Source organism: Neolamprologus multifasciatus, chromosome 1 (genome assembly GCF_963576455.1).
Source record: "Neolamprologus multifasciatus chromosome 1, fNeoMul1.2, whole genome shotgun sequence".
Classification (NCBI taxonomy): Eukaryota; Metazoa; Chordata; class Actinopteri; order Cichliformes; family Cichlidae; genus Neolamprologus; species Neolamprologus multifasciatus.
This window is the reverse complement of record NC_140439.1, coordinates 7,265,838-7,284,828: the sequence shown is the minus strand read 5'-3', so window position 1 is coordinate 7,284,828 and position 18,991 is coordinate 7,265,838. Positions and strand designations below refer to the sequence as shown.

At 40.7% G+C, this 18,991-nt stretch overlaps 1 protein-coding gene across 9 annotated transcripts in view; it reads right to left on the bottom strand.

The window, feature by feature from the left end:
• Positions 1-18,991, bottom strand: part of nav2a (neuron navigator 2a) — a 218,029-nt gene that overhangs the window by 31,104 nt on the left and 167,934 nt on the right. For all 9 annotated transcript variants that reach the window (XM_085162574.1, XM_085162536.1, XM_085162545.1 and 6 more), the window contains 4 exons: positions 15,321-15,430; positions 15,119-15,227; positions 14,001-14,423; positions 7,221-7,343 (listed from right to left, as the gene is read on the bottom strand). In XM_085162574.1, the coding sequence (XP_085018700.1) occupies positions 7,221-7,343; positions 14,001-14,423; positions 15,119-15,227; positions 15,321-15,430 (765 nt within the window). The remainder of the gene's footprint in view (positions 1-7,220; positions 7,344-14,000; positions 14,424-15,118; positions 15,228-15,320; positions 15,431-18,991) is intronic.

Below are 18,991 nucleotides of genomic sequence, written 5' to 3'. Positions count from 1 at the left end.
GTGACTCCTGCCTGTAGACCATTGGTTAAGGAAACAGGCTCCCGGGATCGCTGGGATAAAGAAAGAAAGAAAAGACGGCTACAACATAAAAACAGATTTTTCCTAAGCTGTCCCTTTTTTTTAATACTCATCTGGTTTGAAATCTTTAAAAGAGTCCCCAGATGACAGATGATAACCCACTTTAAGGAAATAAAACATTTTCAAGAGGCTTCTCTCTTACTCTTGAACCATTTGTGTTTTTCTCCCATTTTTCTAGTTTTTCGACAGATGCTCTTGGTTGGGTTTCCATCTAAGCTAACGATTAGTCATGCAGTGCAAAACTGTGCAATAAATACAACTGCTGATGTAAAAAAAAAAAAAAAAAAAAACACATTCCTGTTTAACATGTATCAGCTGTATATCTATTATATAAATATACAACTGGGATAAATGAAGGATAACATTTGGGAATCATGGGACAAAATATGCTGTCTGTTTCAGGTCTGCAGACCTGAAACACACTCGTGTCCCCAGAGCTTTTCCTGAGCTCACATGGTGAAACGTGGATAATCAGCTTAATACTTTAAAGCTGCAACCTGCACGAACCCCACTCCATTACTCCCCATCTGAATTCAAGCTAACATGGAAAATATATGATTCAGGGAAGGTATGGAGAGTTAAAACTTACTCTGTGTTGCTGATTCCACAAACCACTCGCTGTAGATTAGTTAATGCTCCTTTGATCTGCATTCCCCATCTATTATCACCTCCTGGTCTGGGACAGATTCCATATTGGATCAGAGACAAGGGACCATCTCTGGCTTCTTTGTTTTCCTTAAAAAAAAAACACGACTGGACTTGTAGCTTGTTCAGCTGCCTGTGGCAGCAACTTTTATCCCATATTAAGCTTTTTATTTTGCCCTCTATGGGTCATTAGTACTGGTGGGTGGAAGGATGGGGAAAGAACGATTGCGGCTGTTAGAGCTGCAATGTTTGACAAAAAGAGAACACTTAAATTTACCTGAGTAGCAGCCCCGCCCTCTTTAGTGTTTGTCAGTGTGCCCAGCGGGTAGGGGTTTGGTGTTCTGCTGATGCAGTATCCATAGCAACAAAAACATCAGTTCTCTTAAGACTCTGTCTCTGTGGGTTTCTTTCTTCTCATATTATGTTGCTCTTCCCCATCGATTGAGCCTCAACATTTATCAATTTCACCCCCTAACACAAACTAAAAATCAAGGATGTGAGCTACAATAATTGTCAAGACGAGGTCTTACTTTTAGGGGAAAAAAAAGAACATGCAACTGAACTGACTAAAATAGAGATTTTTTTTTTCATGTGGGCGGAATAGCATCTTATGCCAGCTGCAGCATGTGTGTGGGAGTATCATTAACTTGGAAACACAGTTGACCTCACATCTTGCATTGAACAGCTTCAGATTCAGATGGCTCCCAGAAGCCCCGCAATGCCTGGCCTGCATGGTTTGAGCAGCCCCTGCCCCCTTGGGATATAGCAGAGCACAGCTTTTAGCATGACTGTAGCTGGGAGGAAGTTATAGCATTTAGCAATCGAGGGGAGTCGAGGGCTTTGTGAGAGTCTGGACATTTGGAGAGAAAAAATATTTGGCTGCTTATTGTGTGCTATGAGTGAGCGTTTGTAGAAGGATAGAGCAGACAAAGGAGAGGATTTTTAACTCACGGGGTGAATGTGTGCAGTTACAGATACCTTTTCATTCTTTTGTTTAATTACAGTCTAGAACCATACAGTAAAAAAAATCTCACTGGGGACATTTCTGATTCTTTTCTCCAAGGTTCATGTTTGGCACTTGGAGCACTTTAGCACCACCAATGGGTCAAAGATGTTAATCCTGTAAGGCCTGAAGGAGAAACTTGAAAACCAAAACCCCCCAAAAAAACCTGAAGTGTTTTGTGTGTTGAGAAATTAAATTTTTATTTGAATCATTTCTGCTACATCTGGGTTTTTTGTTCAATTTATTGCTCACAGTATCTTTACCTTTCCAAATAAAACACTGATGATGCAGAGGTAACAAACATGACAGCTTAACCCTGTACACCTGGAACCCTGTAACACCTGGCATTACAGGGTTAAGCTATGCATGAAAATCTTGGACAATAAACAGAAACAAAGAATGAGAAGGAGTTTAAATTATATCCTTAAGATGAAAAAGCTCTAATAACGGTGGAATTGGTGGAATTCCTTGGAACCTTTATATAAGCTTTGCAGCTCAAATTCAGCTCTCAAAGCAGACTGTTTTCACAAAAAATGCACTTTAACTTAATTCCAAACACAACATTTTACATAATGGCACAAAAAAAAATCATGCAGCATTTTCTCCCTAATCCTGATAATCTATCACTGCTGCAACCTGCACCCGTTTGCCTTCTGATAATCTAGACTGGAGCTGAGGTCCAACATACACACAAACACACAAAAACTAATGGGTTACTGTTAGTTAAGTCTTGATAAACAGCAGCTGCGTTCAGCAGTGACAGGCTGATGACGCCAACCAGCAGGACCAAGAAAAGACAGTATAGAGTATGACCAGATGCAGCTGTGCCCATGTATGTCTGTTAACATAGAAGCTCTTTCTTCCCCTACCTCAGGCCAACAGGGAACCTACTCAAGTCTAGACAGGAGAGATAAGATATTGGGGCTCGGGGCATGTTCTAAACAACTTCAGCTCTCATGCAGGTGGGACTGAAGCGCAGTGAGACAAACTGGAAACCAGCAAATGTGCTTTCAAAAAACATAGGCACCAATTTTCTGACAAATAAAATCATCAGAGATTTCTTAAGTATCAAAGTCCATGATACGCACACTTGTTTTTGCATGATAGGGTTGCAGATAAAGTCATTTGAAAACGCATCATAATAATTTAAATATTGAATTAAACCAGACTTTGGAAGAGGCAGCAGTGGTTGCCTCACAATTGTGCTCAGCAGGCCAACAGGGAACCTGCTCAAACCCAGAGAGCTCTCATGTGTTCTCTCCAGTTACTCCAGCTTCCTCCCACACTTTCAAGACAAATATGAACTGCTGACTTCTTCTGTGCTACCGCTGTAATAGATTGGTGACCTGTCCAGGGTGTGTCCTGCTTCTCGCCCTGTGAGAGCTGACATGAGCTTCGGCCCCCAGGATAAACAATTAAGAGCAAATCAGAGGAGCTACCAATGACCAGGTAGCTGCAGGTAGTCCATACTGACAGAAACTAGAACAGCAACATTTAACAACCGGGCTGGGTTACAGATGTTGAGAGACTGCACAATAGTTTAACAAGAGAAGGGATTTTACAGCTCTGGCAAGTTATCACAGTGGACTTACACAATTCACACTGCAGAGTGATGTTCCAGGAATGTGGGAATTTGCCAATCCAGTCCATCATAGTCTGTGCTAAAAATTGAACCAAGGCCTTCCTGTGCTTCTTTGCATTATTGAGCCCTATTGAAGCATTACTGCAATAAATGAGGAGTATTTAGATGTACTTCTAACAATGATCTGAATATCTTGAAAGGCATAAAGACTTAGTCAAAGGTGGTAAGTTTATTGTAGTTTATTAGGGTAATGCAAAATACTTTACAAAGGAAACAAATCTACAATTTAAGATAACAGACTTTCATAAAGATAACAGACAAACAGCTTCTGAAACATGAGTGTAATCCTGCTCTTAAGAAGCATCACACAAAGCCTGTAAGACATACACAGACATCTTTTTTTTAAAAAACAAGCACTTTCTTTGTTCCTGTTCTTTATGTTACCTCGGGACTACAGTGTCTTTGTTGTTGGAATAGTCTGTAACCCAAATTATATTTCATCACAAGACAACCCTGTTTGCTTTTCCCTGTAAGTACTTGTATCTATAACTCATATACACATACTCTCTGAAGTCTTTGGAAGTCTACCAAGTCTCTGATCTTGATTTAAAACCTTTTAGGAAAGGCGCTTATTGAAAGACACTCTGACAATGATGATCTGAGTGATCTGACCCAGCCACGAAGCAGCACTTGTGCTTGTACTTACAAGCAATGTTTTAGTTTTTGACATACTTTGGTCTATTTCAATATAAATTCATTTTTCTCAGCTATCAAACAAATAATATATCAATAAAAATGGAGACTTTATGTATTATCGTGTCTGTTTTCCACGCCGATTTGTGTAGACACCATCAAGACAAATATAGAGCCTATTCGCAGAACCCTAAATCATTAACAGGATTCTGACTCCACATTATACTGATTCGTGTGAAAACTGTCTCACACTGAGTTATGTGTGGTGATCCTTTGTTTTTTTTTCTTTTTGTCACGTCCTCATTTGAGATAGAGGAATGATATCCCCAACGCCTGTATGCAGGAATCACAGGGTTAGTCTCTGTAACACTCACTGCTACAGCATTTTCACACCACAAAGACCTCGTCCCTTTGTCTGCTTTAACAAAGAGAAGCCAAAGCAGAAGACAGGCCATTATGGATAGCTTCCTCTTTCTCCGGCCACGGAGATAAATGACCGGGATAAGCATGCTCAGACACACACACATGCACGCGTGTACACACACACACATACACACACATTGACACACTAACACACACACTTTCTAGCCTCTATTTTCTTTGTCTATACGCTCAGGATAGTAGGCCCCGTTCTTCCATGAGTCATTTTGTTTCCATGTTCTCCTTTGCATACATCTGACAGTTGGTCAAACTAGTTTTTGCACTTCCAACAGCCAGACCACAACTGACGCTCTCATAATTACTTTGTGTGGTTTCGCTGTTGTCAGAATATGCTGTGCAATCCCGTGTTTTCCAGCATCCTTCACTTCTTATTAGCCCGGCACTGGCCTGATCTGGAGGGTTTTAGCGCAAAAGCTTAAAGACGTTTGGAACGCTCTTAACTGTGAACCTCGGGCCTTTGAAGCTTGTGACCTCTTCGTTCTGGGGTCACAAGCATTTTGCCCCAGTGCCACAACAACACTAGACACCTACCCCCAGCCCGACTTCCTCTGGGAGGCTCGGCTGCATTGTAAACCAGAAAATGCATTAAAGGCGACTACAGCCTGGTGGCAACCATACCCAGTAAATAAATATAGATAAACATACATCTAAGATCACATGTTCAACTATGACGCTCGCAAATAAACTGTACAAAGCACACGCAGAGACAGTAAGGTGCTGGTTCTCCTCCACCAGCCCCAAATTGCACTGTTAACCCTCCTTTTGTGAAGTAAACTGGCTTTATCTTACACAAGAGAAAACCAGTCCCCCTTCTTTATCCTGCAGCTCCACTAGTTTCTGTTTATTATGCTAATATATTTCATGAGCTGCTTCTTCAGCTCTCTTAATTAATCTCAAAGTAAAAGTGGTAAGCACATTTATCAGGCAAAGCTTCAGGGGCAAGGAGGTGTGGTTGGGAGGAGTGCAGTCACCTCATCTCCTCTTGAAAGCCCACCATCTGAATTTTTCTCTAATCTTTTGAACCTAAAAATTAGGCTGGAAACATTCAAGCGTAAAATCAAATGGAAACAAAAGGGAAACCCCCTGACTTATCTTTTTTATTGCTTTTAAGTTTCTTCTCATTGTTGCACTCTAATCAAAACAACTTAGAAGAGGAAAAATAAGAGGTGAGAGGAGAGATGGAGTAAAGAGAGAAGGAGGAGGATGATAGGGAGGGGACAGATGAAAGGTGAGAAGGAGGACAGTTTGTTTTAAGGCCCACCTGAGGGCTGGAGCAGTTTAATGTGAAGGACAGTGCATTTGTGTGTGTGTGTGTGTGTGTGTGTGTGTGTGTGTGTGTGTGTGTGTGTGTGTGTGTGTGTGTGTGTGTGTGTGTGTGTGTGTACAGAGTGAAAGGTAGCCAAGGGGGCGAAGGTCAAAAGTCTGGCAGACAGGAAATTAGCCACACCTGAGGATTTATGGATAAAGACTACTTGAAACCCTCAAAGCAACACAACACAACACATCCACTTAAGAGTGAAGAAATTAAAAAGGTTTAAAAGCTTTTGTTTTCTACACTTCACCGAAGCACAAATATAGACATTTTCTTCACAAGCTGACAAAGGGATACTGTTGAGAAGACCAATGCCGCATCTTAAGCTATAGTATAGTCCCCTTTGTCACACACGATTTATCCCTTACTCTCATTACCACCTTCATCCATTCTGCAGTTCATCTTCATAACAAGCTCATTCCATCCCCCCAACCTATTTCTCTTTTTTTCCACCACCCCCATCACTATCTGGTAACATGGTTTCAGCTCAGCCTTCATTCATTTCCTTCTGTCAACTTGCCAGAAAACAAAAATCCTTCTACGGCTCGATGACAGGACAAAGACGGCAACGTCTCACCAAATTACTTGCACTGAAACGAGACGCTTCAGAAAGTCCCGCAGATATAAAAATATTCAAGCGATATTCTCATTTTACTACATGTTGTGGCCCACATATCCCAATAACACAGAAACTTGCATTTAGGATGAGTTTACGTACATTAGTGGTGTGGTGTCTGCAAAGCTCGCTGCATTATGTCCTGTGTAGTTGAACGAGTATAATCAAATCCACCCAAAAATGTGCATCGCTGTGTGTGTTTTTATTTATCATTAATATGGGTAAAAGCAGACATTTTCTAGTGGATACTGTAACTGTGCATTTGCTTTTCAGTCGTCCACTGAAATGCACACAAAGAAGCGGAAACTAGGCCACCTTAACAAATGTTTAATCAGAGACTGATTTTTATGTATACTTCATGGTTCGAGTGAATTTTTCGACCTGCATGTGTAAAAACACCTTGTTTAGCCCATGGTCAAGAAGTTTCGCAATTTCATTCACACGCACTGTTTTTGTGCCACACCTCAGGATGACCTCATTGAATATTTCCCTGTCTTAGAACAACACAATATTTCTACATGCCACCTTCACTTGCAGGATGATAAATTTACATTTTCTACAGTGACAGCAGGAAACAAGCAAAAAGCATTGCAACCAGAGACATGAGCCAAGATACCGGCTAGTTATATTTATGTGTCTTTCATTGGGACAAACACATCAAGCTCAGTGCATTTGATAGTAGGTGTATAAAGGCCTCCTGAGAAATGGAGCCTATAGATTGGAAACTCAGTTGAACTGATCACTTAAAGATATTAAGCTGCAACACAGCACCAAAAAAAAATCTCCTCAAAATAAACGGTTCCAGTTTAAGAGAAGAAGCAGGTAAGATTTAAAGATATTTCAGACCTACCTGTCAGCATCTCCCTGTCCCGATGACGCGTTTCGATGGAGCGTCTCTCGAACGGCAGCCATGCTGTCGGGAAGGCGGTTAAGGCGCCGAGTGTACAATCCCAAACCTCCATCAGTCATGTAGCTGCAAGAGACAACCAAAGCGTATTAGAAATAAGTAACTCTGACATATATAATTACAGACCTCAAAGAGGATGATTTGGGGTTGCGCCACTTTGTTTGAGATAGTGGGACGACTTAACAGACACTTGTCTTCTTGCTGGGGCTGCTTTTGTTATAAATGTCTTACTGAGCAGGAAGCCACATCCATGTAGTTCTCTGGCTGAGGTGAAGCTCTCATCAGTCAGGCTTAAATAGAGCAAAAACCTCCCACATCAACAGTGGAGACAGCAAACTAACTAAGGGGACATTTCTCTCATGTGGCTAGTGTTCAACAACGGCGGCCTTTAAAAGAAAAAACTGCTCAGAAGACAGTTTGCTCTCTATGTCTACAGGAAGCACATTGCAATTCATCACCAATACTGAGACCATCAGTGCACCAGACTGGAATATTATGATTGACTGAGTAACTAAGCATTAGAAGAAGCTAAAAATACTTGTACTGTATTTATATTTGCAGGCTAAGTAGGGCATTCACTTCATTTCGTAACGGAAAATTATATTTGAAAGGTCTCAATTTATTGCTTGCTGGCCTCGGAGGCTCAGTGAGCAGCAGTTACAGCCTGTGGCTAACGCTGAGGCCATGAGCACTTACATAAACATTCCCATTCAAACTAAAACAACACTAACTAATTCCCCAAATATTTACCTGTGGAGGAGCTTCCTAATGGAACTAAATATTGACTCCTTTAACCCGGGTGTAATTTAATGAGATGTTTGCTGGTTTAACGTTGAAGTTTTGATGATTCTGTGTATGCAGTGATGTGAGTAGAGAAAGAAGCCTAGCAAAAGCGCAACCACTAAAACAGTTATGTGTTATCTCAACGTGGATCTCGGTGAGAGGAAACCCTGCACGCACAGACAAACGCGCATTTGTACCTAAATGTGTATACAGTATACACACAGTACAGTGTTTCGTACAGACAGAGCTTCTTTGTATGTGACTCAAATGGAATCAGCATGAAAGCAGATTCTGTGTGCTGTACCCCAGCAGCATGAAAATGTAACTGTAACCAACCTGAAAAGTATCAAATGTTATACTTTCTTAACCAGAAGAGAGAATTATACAAGCTCTGGATACTTTTTTTTTTAAAGTTGTCTGGTAGTAATGTAGTGTAGTGATAAAACTAAACTAAATATGCACTAATTCAATGTATTTAACACTCAAGGCACTTCATATTGTACATTACATAGAAAACCAACAATCAGACGACTCCGCCTACAAGCAAGAATTTGGTAACAGTGGGAAGGAAAAACCCCTTCTAACAGGAAGAAACCTCTACAAGAACCAGACCCAGGGAAGGGCAACCGGCATCTGCAGGCATTGGTTGGGGAACTTAAATTTTAGCATTTTTTAACCACAGACTTCCAGAGGAAGGATTGCACTGATATGGACAATGTATCTTTATAGACCAAGTATTTATCAGTTATTACTTTAATAGCATTTAGTATTTGTCTACAATTTGTTTTTGTACTGCAATGTCATATTATCTTAGTAATTAATCAAATCACACATCATAAATGTTAAGGAAAACTGTTCATGTTTCATGTGTATAAAAGAAAAAAATATTGGCCTATATATCAGATTTTGTAACCATGAAACACTGGTATTGGTAAATCCCGTGCCTTTTGAGCTATAATGCAGTGATATGCAGCAGTAGCCTTCAGGTCTGAGAAATAAAGCTAAATCAGAAAGTCCAAAAACTGCATTTCCTTTAAGAGCCACTCTAAGCAGGCCACAAATGTCAATCAGTCTTCAAGGATGCCAAATGTCAACATGTCCAGCATAACAGCATTAAAAGGCTGCCTGGTTAAAAAACAAAAACATACAGAAAGTATTCACAGAGAACATACTGGTATTATATTATTGGGTATAAACTGGATTTTTTTTTTTAAGTAGATCAGTGCATGAGCAGGCAACTACATGCTGCATAGCGGCCAAGGTTTGAATCCCACCTGTGGCCCTTTGCTGCATGTCTTCCTCTCTCTTTCCCTCTGATTTCCAGTCCATCTGTACTTACTATCCAATCCACTACTTAGGCTTAAAGTTGGGTGTTCGACTGCTTTAACTGACAGGTGTGCCAAAAGGGAGCTGTTGGCTGCTAGGTCTAACCTCTTCTAATTTCTGTTGGTTTTTAATAACAGCTGACAAATAAAACGGTCTGCTGTGTGGAAAAGATTATCCAAGATGTAGAATTGTAGTATTTTCCTAGTCTTTAAATTAGTGTTAATTAGCAGTTTCACCCACACAAATCCTGCTGCTGCTTGGTAACAAGACTTGCTACCCATAATTCATAAATTAGCGCTTCATCCCTTTGTCCAGATGCACTAACCCTGGATAAAAACAACAACAACAACAACAACATGGTAATGGCCAAAATGCTGATGCTACTGATTTAAAATCAACTGGTGCCTATCAACATTTTGAGCAATAAATAAATAAAACTGTCAACATTAAACCAAATGACCCATGTACTACTAAATATCAAACAAATTAATGGGATATGTTTAAGAATAAAAAAAAAAAATCATAGAGACAACATAGCCCAGATATGATTTGAGTGCAATAGATTTTCGTAACAACAAAAGACACAGACACTGAAGGTACTGGGATTCTCTTTTGACAAAGGACCAACTTGGATGGGGGGATTTGCTGCCCTTTATGAGAAGCATCCGTCATCACAACACAAAGTCACCTTGACGGTGACACACACAATCACTCACATACATAAGCAAAACTCCTGATTGACAAGTTACTCCTTGACACTAATAACTAACTGAGGGCCTCTCCTCTTGTTTCAGACGCCTGTTAACCTGTAACCTTCTGCAGCAGGAGAAACGTGTCCAAACAAGGCACTTTATGGGCTGACACTGAACAGCCAGGTACAGTTTACACAGTCAAGCAACTAACAGAAAGAGAGAGTCGTGGGTAAATGACATTGCAGATATATTTGACTCACTAACAATGCATGCACTATGGTACAGACAGGAGTTAACTCCCATATTGTCACACTACGGAAAAAACAAACAAACAAACAGGAGTTACAGCTCCTACTCCACTCAGACGTACCTGTCTGCCTTGAACATGGTTAAACAGTTAGTCCGAAGAAAAATAAACAAGTCCAGGTGTGTGTTGATCTTTGCTGATAAAAATCTCCAAAGAAATGTCAACTGTCTTTTACTGTCTGGCTTCTTCTGTCTGTCTGGTCCTGTGCGTGTGTGAGATCTGCTGTGATATCACCAGGTGAAAACCTGTTTGGTGATATCAGAGATAAATGCAAAGCACCCAGCAACTCTCCATGTATATACTAAGGTGCAGCCTGACTGTTTGTTAGTGTGTCCTGCTCTGTGAAAACTCAGTGTTGATATGCAGTCTTGCTCCCCTGCTCCACATGTTTTTCTCTCCTGAATGGAGGTTGGGTCTGTCTGTAAAGGTTGGAGGAGGGAGAGGAGGGAAGAATTGGAGTGGGGGGAGTGGTATATCAGCCACATAGCCCTGAGCCAAGGAGGTGGGGAGACAGGTCCCCACATTTCCATGAGCAGAGATAGCGAAAGGGAAAAAAAAGAAGGGGGTGGGGGTGATTGGTGACTGATAAAACCCCCCCCACTGTAAATAGTAAAAGTGGTGCCATCAGTCACACTGCCTGTCTACTAGGGTTGAGTGTATGCTAAATAAATTACCTGTTATGTCTCTAGACGTTTCTAAGCAATCAAGAATGTAGATTCCTTAGACATTTCTAGAGCTGCAACTTGTTTTCATTGTTGACTTACCTCCCAATATCGCAATATTTTTTCCATAAAATGTAAAACAGCAAGAAAAAAAATACCTGAGGCTTTGAAAACAGATAAAAGACAAATGCAGTTACTGGACCCCAGTAAATATAGTGTGGAGGTTGATGTCTTTTAAATAATTATTTTTTATATTTTGGCTATAAATTGTTTTACTGTTATGGCTATTTACCACTGATTGCTCTTGACCACCAAGAGAGCCTTTGGCAACAGTGGGAAGGAAGAACTCCCTTTTAACCGGCAGAGACTTCTAGCAGAATTAGGGGCTCACCCAAATATTTGTATGTTTGTGGGGGCTTATTGATATAATACATTCAAGGTGACTTTCACTGTGCTTACTTAGCAAATGTCCAGATTAGCATTAGCTCACCTGTTCTGGCTCACTTCATGTGTTTTGTGTTCATTAGCAGGGACACGTGTTCAGTGAAGGTATCCCTTTCAAAGCGGGAATGTTATTGGTGTCCCAAAAGCTAACTGGCCTGCATGTGAGACGTGCACAGCTCTAAAGAGCAGCTGCAGAATATTATACTGGTTCATACTCCCCCAACACTACAAATGTTTTAATTAAAAATGCAAGAGAAAATTAAAACATGTTATAAATTATTATATATTGCTATTTAACGGCTATTTTATGCTACTAAATATTGTTACAGGCGTTAAAGAATTAGTTCAAGTAATGTTTCTAACTGTTTTGGTTGCAGAAGTAGAAATTGTATCAGAGTTGTTCATAGCTATGAACATCTCACTTTATAGAATTAATTAGGGGCAACTTTACAGAGAGATCTTTGTGGATTGTTCACTCTTACAGGGACAAACAATATTTCCACCATGAAGGCCACAAATTAAATTCCATAAGCCTTAATGACATTGTGTTGGAAGCCAGGAGCTCAGAGAAATATCAACCCCATGAGTCTGCGTGCCATACAGATAAGAGAGGAAAAAAAGCACCTTTTGTAATTTGTGTGATTTCAGATTTAATTAACATTTAAGAGGTAACAAAGACTTGAGGTGTGAGAGTTTAATGGTCTAATCCAAGAGCCAGCTCCTCCTCTCTGGGTAAACATACCTCTTTTGTGCAGAAGAACCTGTTATTTTGTGGACGCTAACATGCTTGGAAAGGAGCTAATCGTTAAATAGCCTGATGATGTCGAGAATAATGGTTAACCCAGAGGAAGACTGCCCACACACCCACATGGCTGTACCTACACAGTTCCTTTCTTACACACACACACACACACTGCAATCCCCCCCCACCCCCTTCGCCCCAACACAAAGAATATAATCTAGTCAGCATGTTCCCATTTGAATAAAAGCTCATTTTGCCAGCCATCCGTCACATCATCCATAGAGATCAGACAGCTGAGACCAAATACACACCACAAGCATGTTTTTCACACAGACAAAAAGGCACCATTTAAGCATCAAATCCAGCTCAATTTACTCTCTACATAATCTGTTTGATCCAATCTAGCTTGCAAACGACAAAAAGGTTTTTTGAAATGATGGATATATGATCATTTACCAGTCTAAATAAAAAAGCACCAGCTTCTAAAACGTAAGGATGATGTTGATTTCCTTTGTTTAAAGCCTAAACTGATGAATCAGTTTGTCCAAAAACAGTATAATTTATTAATTATAGATATAAACATGGTATATGATTTTTGTCTTATTCATAGTTCTTACCAATATAAAGTGTTTTGAATAAGATAATGTCTCGGCTCACATGTACACGTCACTCGTCTGTCCAGGTGTGGCTGTGGCCTGGCTTGGTTTGCTTAGTCACAGATTCAGATATATCAAGTAGTTCAACAGTACTTTGCTCTCTGGCTTTCTAAAGGTGCCTCGGGGCTGGTGACTATGGTGATCCAGATCTATGCATGCTAGATGAAGTAATTTCCACACAGCTTTTAAGAGGCATGTTTTTTTGTTTTTTTTGTTTTTTTTAAATCACCTTCACTGCTTTTATGAAATCTCATTCATATTAACATTACACAGAATTTGAACAATTACCCCGATCTCTTGTTTTCCAACTTTCTATTCCATCTGAAGATGATTTGGTGCCTTTTATGGCTTCATCTGATAATAATGATGACAACAGTACTTTAAATTGTGTGTCAGCCAAGGTATGCAAGGGGCCTGCTACAACACGGTCACTGGCTTTCAAAGAGAAAAATAACCAGGTTATCAGGACAACAGCATCGAAACATTGAAAGACTGCAAACTTGTGGGATTTTCACTGTACAGAATAAATGATACTTGTGCGATAGAGACCATCTGTCAGCTGGGTTGCACATATACAGTCAAGAAACACTACTGCCCTCCTGTGGTAAGCCTACATTAAAGACAAGTCTCTCATTGTTGAGAGACCAAACTGTCACATCTCAGCCATAAAAGTCATATTATATAAGCATGGCATCCATTTTCATATGTTTTTTTTATGTTTGAGCACATCAGAGTTATTAGAATATTTACCAGTAATCTTTTGGGGTTGGGAAATATTGCAAATATGTTTTTGTCACATAAATTCTGCGCTTACTCAGATTCACTGTAACTCAACTTTTTGTGAACTGTAATGCAGTATTAGTAAATGCTGCAAAATCTTTCCAAAAGGTTTTCATGTTTTTCCTGTTTAATCCAACAACAATACAGAAACAAAAGATGATGCATGGACGATGACAGAACAGAGAAATGCTGAAAATCCTCCCGGTGAAGATGTTAGAACCAGTGAAAGTTTCTAGATACTCTTGTTAACCAATGTGGATAGTAATGGATTTATTGGCGAAAAGTTTCTGTATTGATAACACATGTGTCTGATTAAAAAAGACTCACTTACCCACTGGTCACATCATCAGTGCGCACAGCATTCTTGCTCAGCACATCTCCATCGCTCATGTATCCCGTGACTTCCATTGGGATTCCATCAAGGTCGACGTCTTCCCCGGCTCTGTCTCCCAGGTCCACGCTGCACAGGGCTCCTCCCCTGCCAGCCAGCTGTCGCCGCAGGTTCCCGGGGTAAAGGTAGCGTCCTCCCTGGCCACCAACCACACGGCCACCGTAACCATTCCCCATAGAGGGGGCATCACCCGCCTGAAGACGAGGGCTAGACTGGCCCAGTCGCCACGAGGATAGTGAGGGGCGGGAAGATGTAAGGCTGAGGATGCTTCGACCGCCTCCGCTATTGCTGCTGCCACTGCCTGTGCCGCCACTGCCACTGATATCTGTGGTAATGCTGCTGTCAAAGGTGGTTTCCAAGGTGCTGAGCGGAATAGAATGAAGGCAAGACAAGTTGAGAGCACACATTAATGTTTTCTGATAACATTTCATTCAAAAATGTGCCTTTTGAAGCAGTAAGCAAGTGGCCAATCACTACACCAAATGTCAAGAATTCTTTTCCTAGGATCTGGAAATATGGAACAGAGAGAAGTACTGGAGAAAAAAGCATCAAATTGCACAATTTCATTTATGAACAACAGATTTATTGAGCTTAGAGCAGAGTATAAACTATGTAGACAGTTGGGTCAGCACTGACACATAACACCAGAGCACAGGTCACAACTCTGTAGGAGGGAACGTGATTAAAGCTAAGCCAGAAGCATCAAAGACATGCCCAACGATCAAAGTAAAAGATCCCTAAAAAGAAGGATAAGACTGCTATAAGAAAAAAAGGAAGTAATACCTGTTAGACACAGACAGACACAGTCTCCTGACCACGAGACAGGTAAGTGACTGATTTAAATCCACCAAAAAAATGAGTGTGATTTAGATGATTTAGCACTCAACCATAACAGCATTGTAAGAAACTTCAGTTGCTGTTCAGATAGTAAGTGTTTGCTCACATATAAACTTCCCTCCAAGCACTGTTTTCCTAATAAGCTCAGTGAAAAATGAATTGCTCAATATCAAGAAAAACACTATGTGGGATGAGCCAGAGCGCAGAGCCAATCACTGTACCTGTGTGAGACCTGAGTTCCTCGGAGGCTGGACATGGTCTCCTCTAAGTTTTGCCGCAGGTCAGCTATGTTTTTGACAGTACGCAGCCGCCTTGTCTCTGGGTCTTCACCTGAGCAGCACAATAAAAAAACAAAAAAAAATTAAAGAACATAATTTCTCTATGCTGAACCAGAAAGATTACATATTTCCATTGTTCGCCGACCTGAAAGGTCCTCGATGGATGTTTGGCTGGTCTTGGTGAAGGAAATGTCTCCACCTCTGCCTCCTGAATCGGTCTCAGTAGTCACTGTTCCCTCGCTGTCTGTTTGGGATCTGGAAAATAAATTGTGCAACAGATCAAATCGATTCTGAATTATTGTGCACTTAGTGGGAACCTAATATTGAGCAAATTGTCACGAAATAGGGATAAACCCGATTAAGATTTAAATCTGCTGTGTTTCAAGTCTTGTGACTGTAGTCCAAAGTGAATGCCTGCTAATCCCCACACACCAGAAAGGTTTGCCTTTGAAGGATAAATCGATACAGCTGAACCACTGGTAGTGTTTTGAAATGATGACATTCGAAAGCTTCGCTCATATGCAGCCTGAGGTCTTTGCCCGATTCCAGACTTTGTCCTTGTTGACTACTCGCTCTGTGTACCAGACTGCTTCAGACTCACACTGTTGTACAGAGAATGGCAGCATGGAAACTCTTCTCGACCTTCTGACTAACCAACCTAATACAGGGTTAAACTTTAGCTTATTTCCATATCTTTTCCTTGAACTAATTTCTACCAGTGCGCTTTGTTTTAAGTTAATGGTCATCAGCATTGATCGTATGTTTTTAATTCTTCTAATTTACTTTCAAACATAATCTTTCTGACAGGTGGAGGCGGTATAATCCTGCTGGTAATGGTACCTGACAGCAAAAGAGGAAGTTTCAAAGTGCTGATAATGGAGGCATTTTTTTGGAGGTGGGGTTGTTAACTATAGGTCAGAATGTACACAAGGAGAAAGGGCAGCAGCACAGGAAGTATCAGGAAGTTAATGAGTGGTTGTTAGAAAAGACTTATTGAGCGCATGAGGGACCTCCTTCCTTATCACACTGCGACCAGGACAGAGGTCAGGGGCGCACAACATCTACACATATTTGCCCAGATGCACGTGTACAAACAGGCAGGCAAAATATGAGAACCTGAACATATTAAAGATTACTGGTTAACAATTTAGAGATGGACAAATACTCAAACACAACTTTGCACTTTCCATAACAGGTATTTGGTGAAAAAAAACAATCCAATCCAATTTTATTTATATAGCGCCAAATCACAACGAGAATTGCCTGAATAAAGTAAAGGCCCTACGATAATACAACCCCCCCCCCCCCCCCCAACAATCAGATGACCGCCTGTGAACTAGCATTTGTTAACAGTGAGAAGGAAATTTCCCTTTTAACAGAAAGAAACCTCCAGGAGAACCAGGCTCAGTGAGGGGTTTCCATCTGCCACGACCAATTGGGGTGAAGGGATGGCAGGCAGGACATAGTACACACACGCTGTCCAGTTAAGAGTTTGGTTTCAAGCCCCCCTGCAAATATGTTACACATAAAACTGAGGAGGGCTGAATATATATACAACAGAATGAATATGCAACATACTGTATGAGCAGCGTTTTAATACTATTGTTTTATAAGGCCTAACTTTATTTTGTTTCTTTTTACTTTTCTAACAGTGTAACATACATATATGTATATATATATATATATATATATATACACATACATACAGACACACACACACACACATACATACATATACACATATATACATATACATATATATATACACACATATACACACATATACACATATATATACACATATATACAGTGGGGCAAAAAAGTATTTAGTCAGCCACCGATTGTGCAAGTTCCCCCACTTAAAATGATGACAGAGGTCAGTAATTTGCACCAGAGGTACACTTCAACTGTGAGAGACAGAATGTGAAAAAAAAATCCATGAATTCACATGGTAGGATTTGTAAAGAATTTATTCGTAAATCAGGGTGGAAAATAAGTATTTGGTCAATAACAAAAATACAACTCAATACTTTGTAACATAACCTTTGTTGGCAATAACAGAGGTCAAACGTTTACTATAGGTCTTTACCAGGTTTGCACACACAGTAGCTGGTATTTTGGCCCATTCCTCCATGCAGATCTTCTCAAGAGCAGTGATGTTTTGGGGCTGTCGCCGAGCAACACAGACTTTCAACTCCCGCCACAGATTTTCTATGGGGTTGAGGTCTGGAGACTGGCTAGGCCACTCCAGGACTTTCAAATGCTTCTTACGGAGCCACTCCTTTGTTGCCCGGGCGGTGTGTTTTGGATCATTGTCATGTTGGAAGACCCAGCCTCGTTTCATCTTCAAAGTTCTCACTGATGGAAGGAGGTTTTGGCTCAAAATCTCACGATACTTGGCCCCATTCATTCTGTCCTTAACACGGATCAGTCGTCCTGTCCCCTTGGCAGAAAAACAGCCCCATAGCATGATGTTTCCACCCCCATGCTTCACAGTAGGTATGGTGTTCCTGGGATGCAACTCAGTATTCTTCTTCCTCCAAACACGACGAGTTGAGTTTATACCAAAAAGTTCTACTTTGGTTTCATCTGACCACATGACATTCTCCCAATCCTCTGCTGTATCATCCATGTGCTCTCTGGCAAACTTCAGACGGGCCTGGACATGCACTGGCTTCAGCAGCGGAACACGTCTGGCACTGCGGGATTTGATTCCCTGCCGTTGTAGTGTGTTACTGATGGTGACCTTTGTTACTTTGGTCCCAGCTCTCTGCAGGTCATTCACCAGGTCCCCCCGTGTGGTTCTGGGATCTTTGCTCACCGTTCTCATGATCATTTTGACCCCACGGGATGAGATCTTGCGTGGAGCCCCAGATCGAGGGAGATTATCAGTGGTCTTGTATGTCTTCCATTTTCTGATGATTGCTCCCACAGTTGATTTTTTCACACCAAGCTGCTTGCCTATTGTAGATTCACTCTTCCCAGTCTGGTGCAGGTCTACAATTCTTTTCCTGGTGTCCTTCGAAAGCTCTTTGGTCTTGGCCATGGCGGAGTTTGGAGTCTGACTGGTTGAGGCTGTGGACAGGTGTCTTTTATACAGATGATGAGGTCAAACAGGTGCCATTCATACAGGTAACGAGTGGGGGACAGAAAAGCTTCTTACAGAAGACGTTACAGGTCTGTGAGAGCCAGGGATTTTCCTTGTTTGAGGTGACCAAATACTTATTTTCCACCCTGATTTACGAATAAATTCTTTACAAATCCTACCATGTGAATTCATGGATTTTTCAAGTGTACCTCTGGTGCAAATTACTGACCTCTGTCATCATTTTAAGTGGGGGAACTTGCACAATCGGTGGCTGACTAAATACTTTTTTGCCCCACTGTATATATGTGTATATATGTGTATATATGTGTGTATATATATATGTATATGTATATATGTGTATATGTATGTATGTGTGTATGTGTGTGTGTGTGTGTGTATGTATGTATGTGTATGTATATATATATATATATATATATATATATATATATATATATATATATATATATATATATGTGTGTATGTTACACTGTTAGAAAAGTAAAAAGAAACAAAATAAAGTTAGGCCTTATAAAACAATAGTATTAAAACGCTGCTCATACAGTATGTTGCATATTCATTCTGTTGTATATATATTCAGCCCTCCTCAGTTTTATGTGTAACATATTTGCAGGGGGGCTTGAAACCAAACTCTTAACTGGACAGCGTGTGTGTACTATGTCCTGCCTGCCATCCCTTCACCCCAATTGGTCGTGGCAGATGGAAACCCC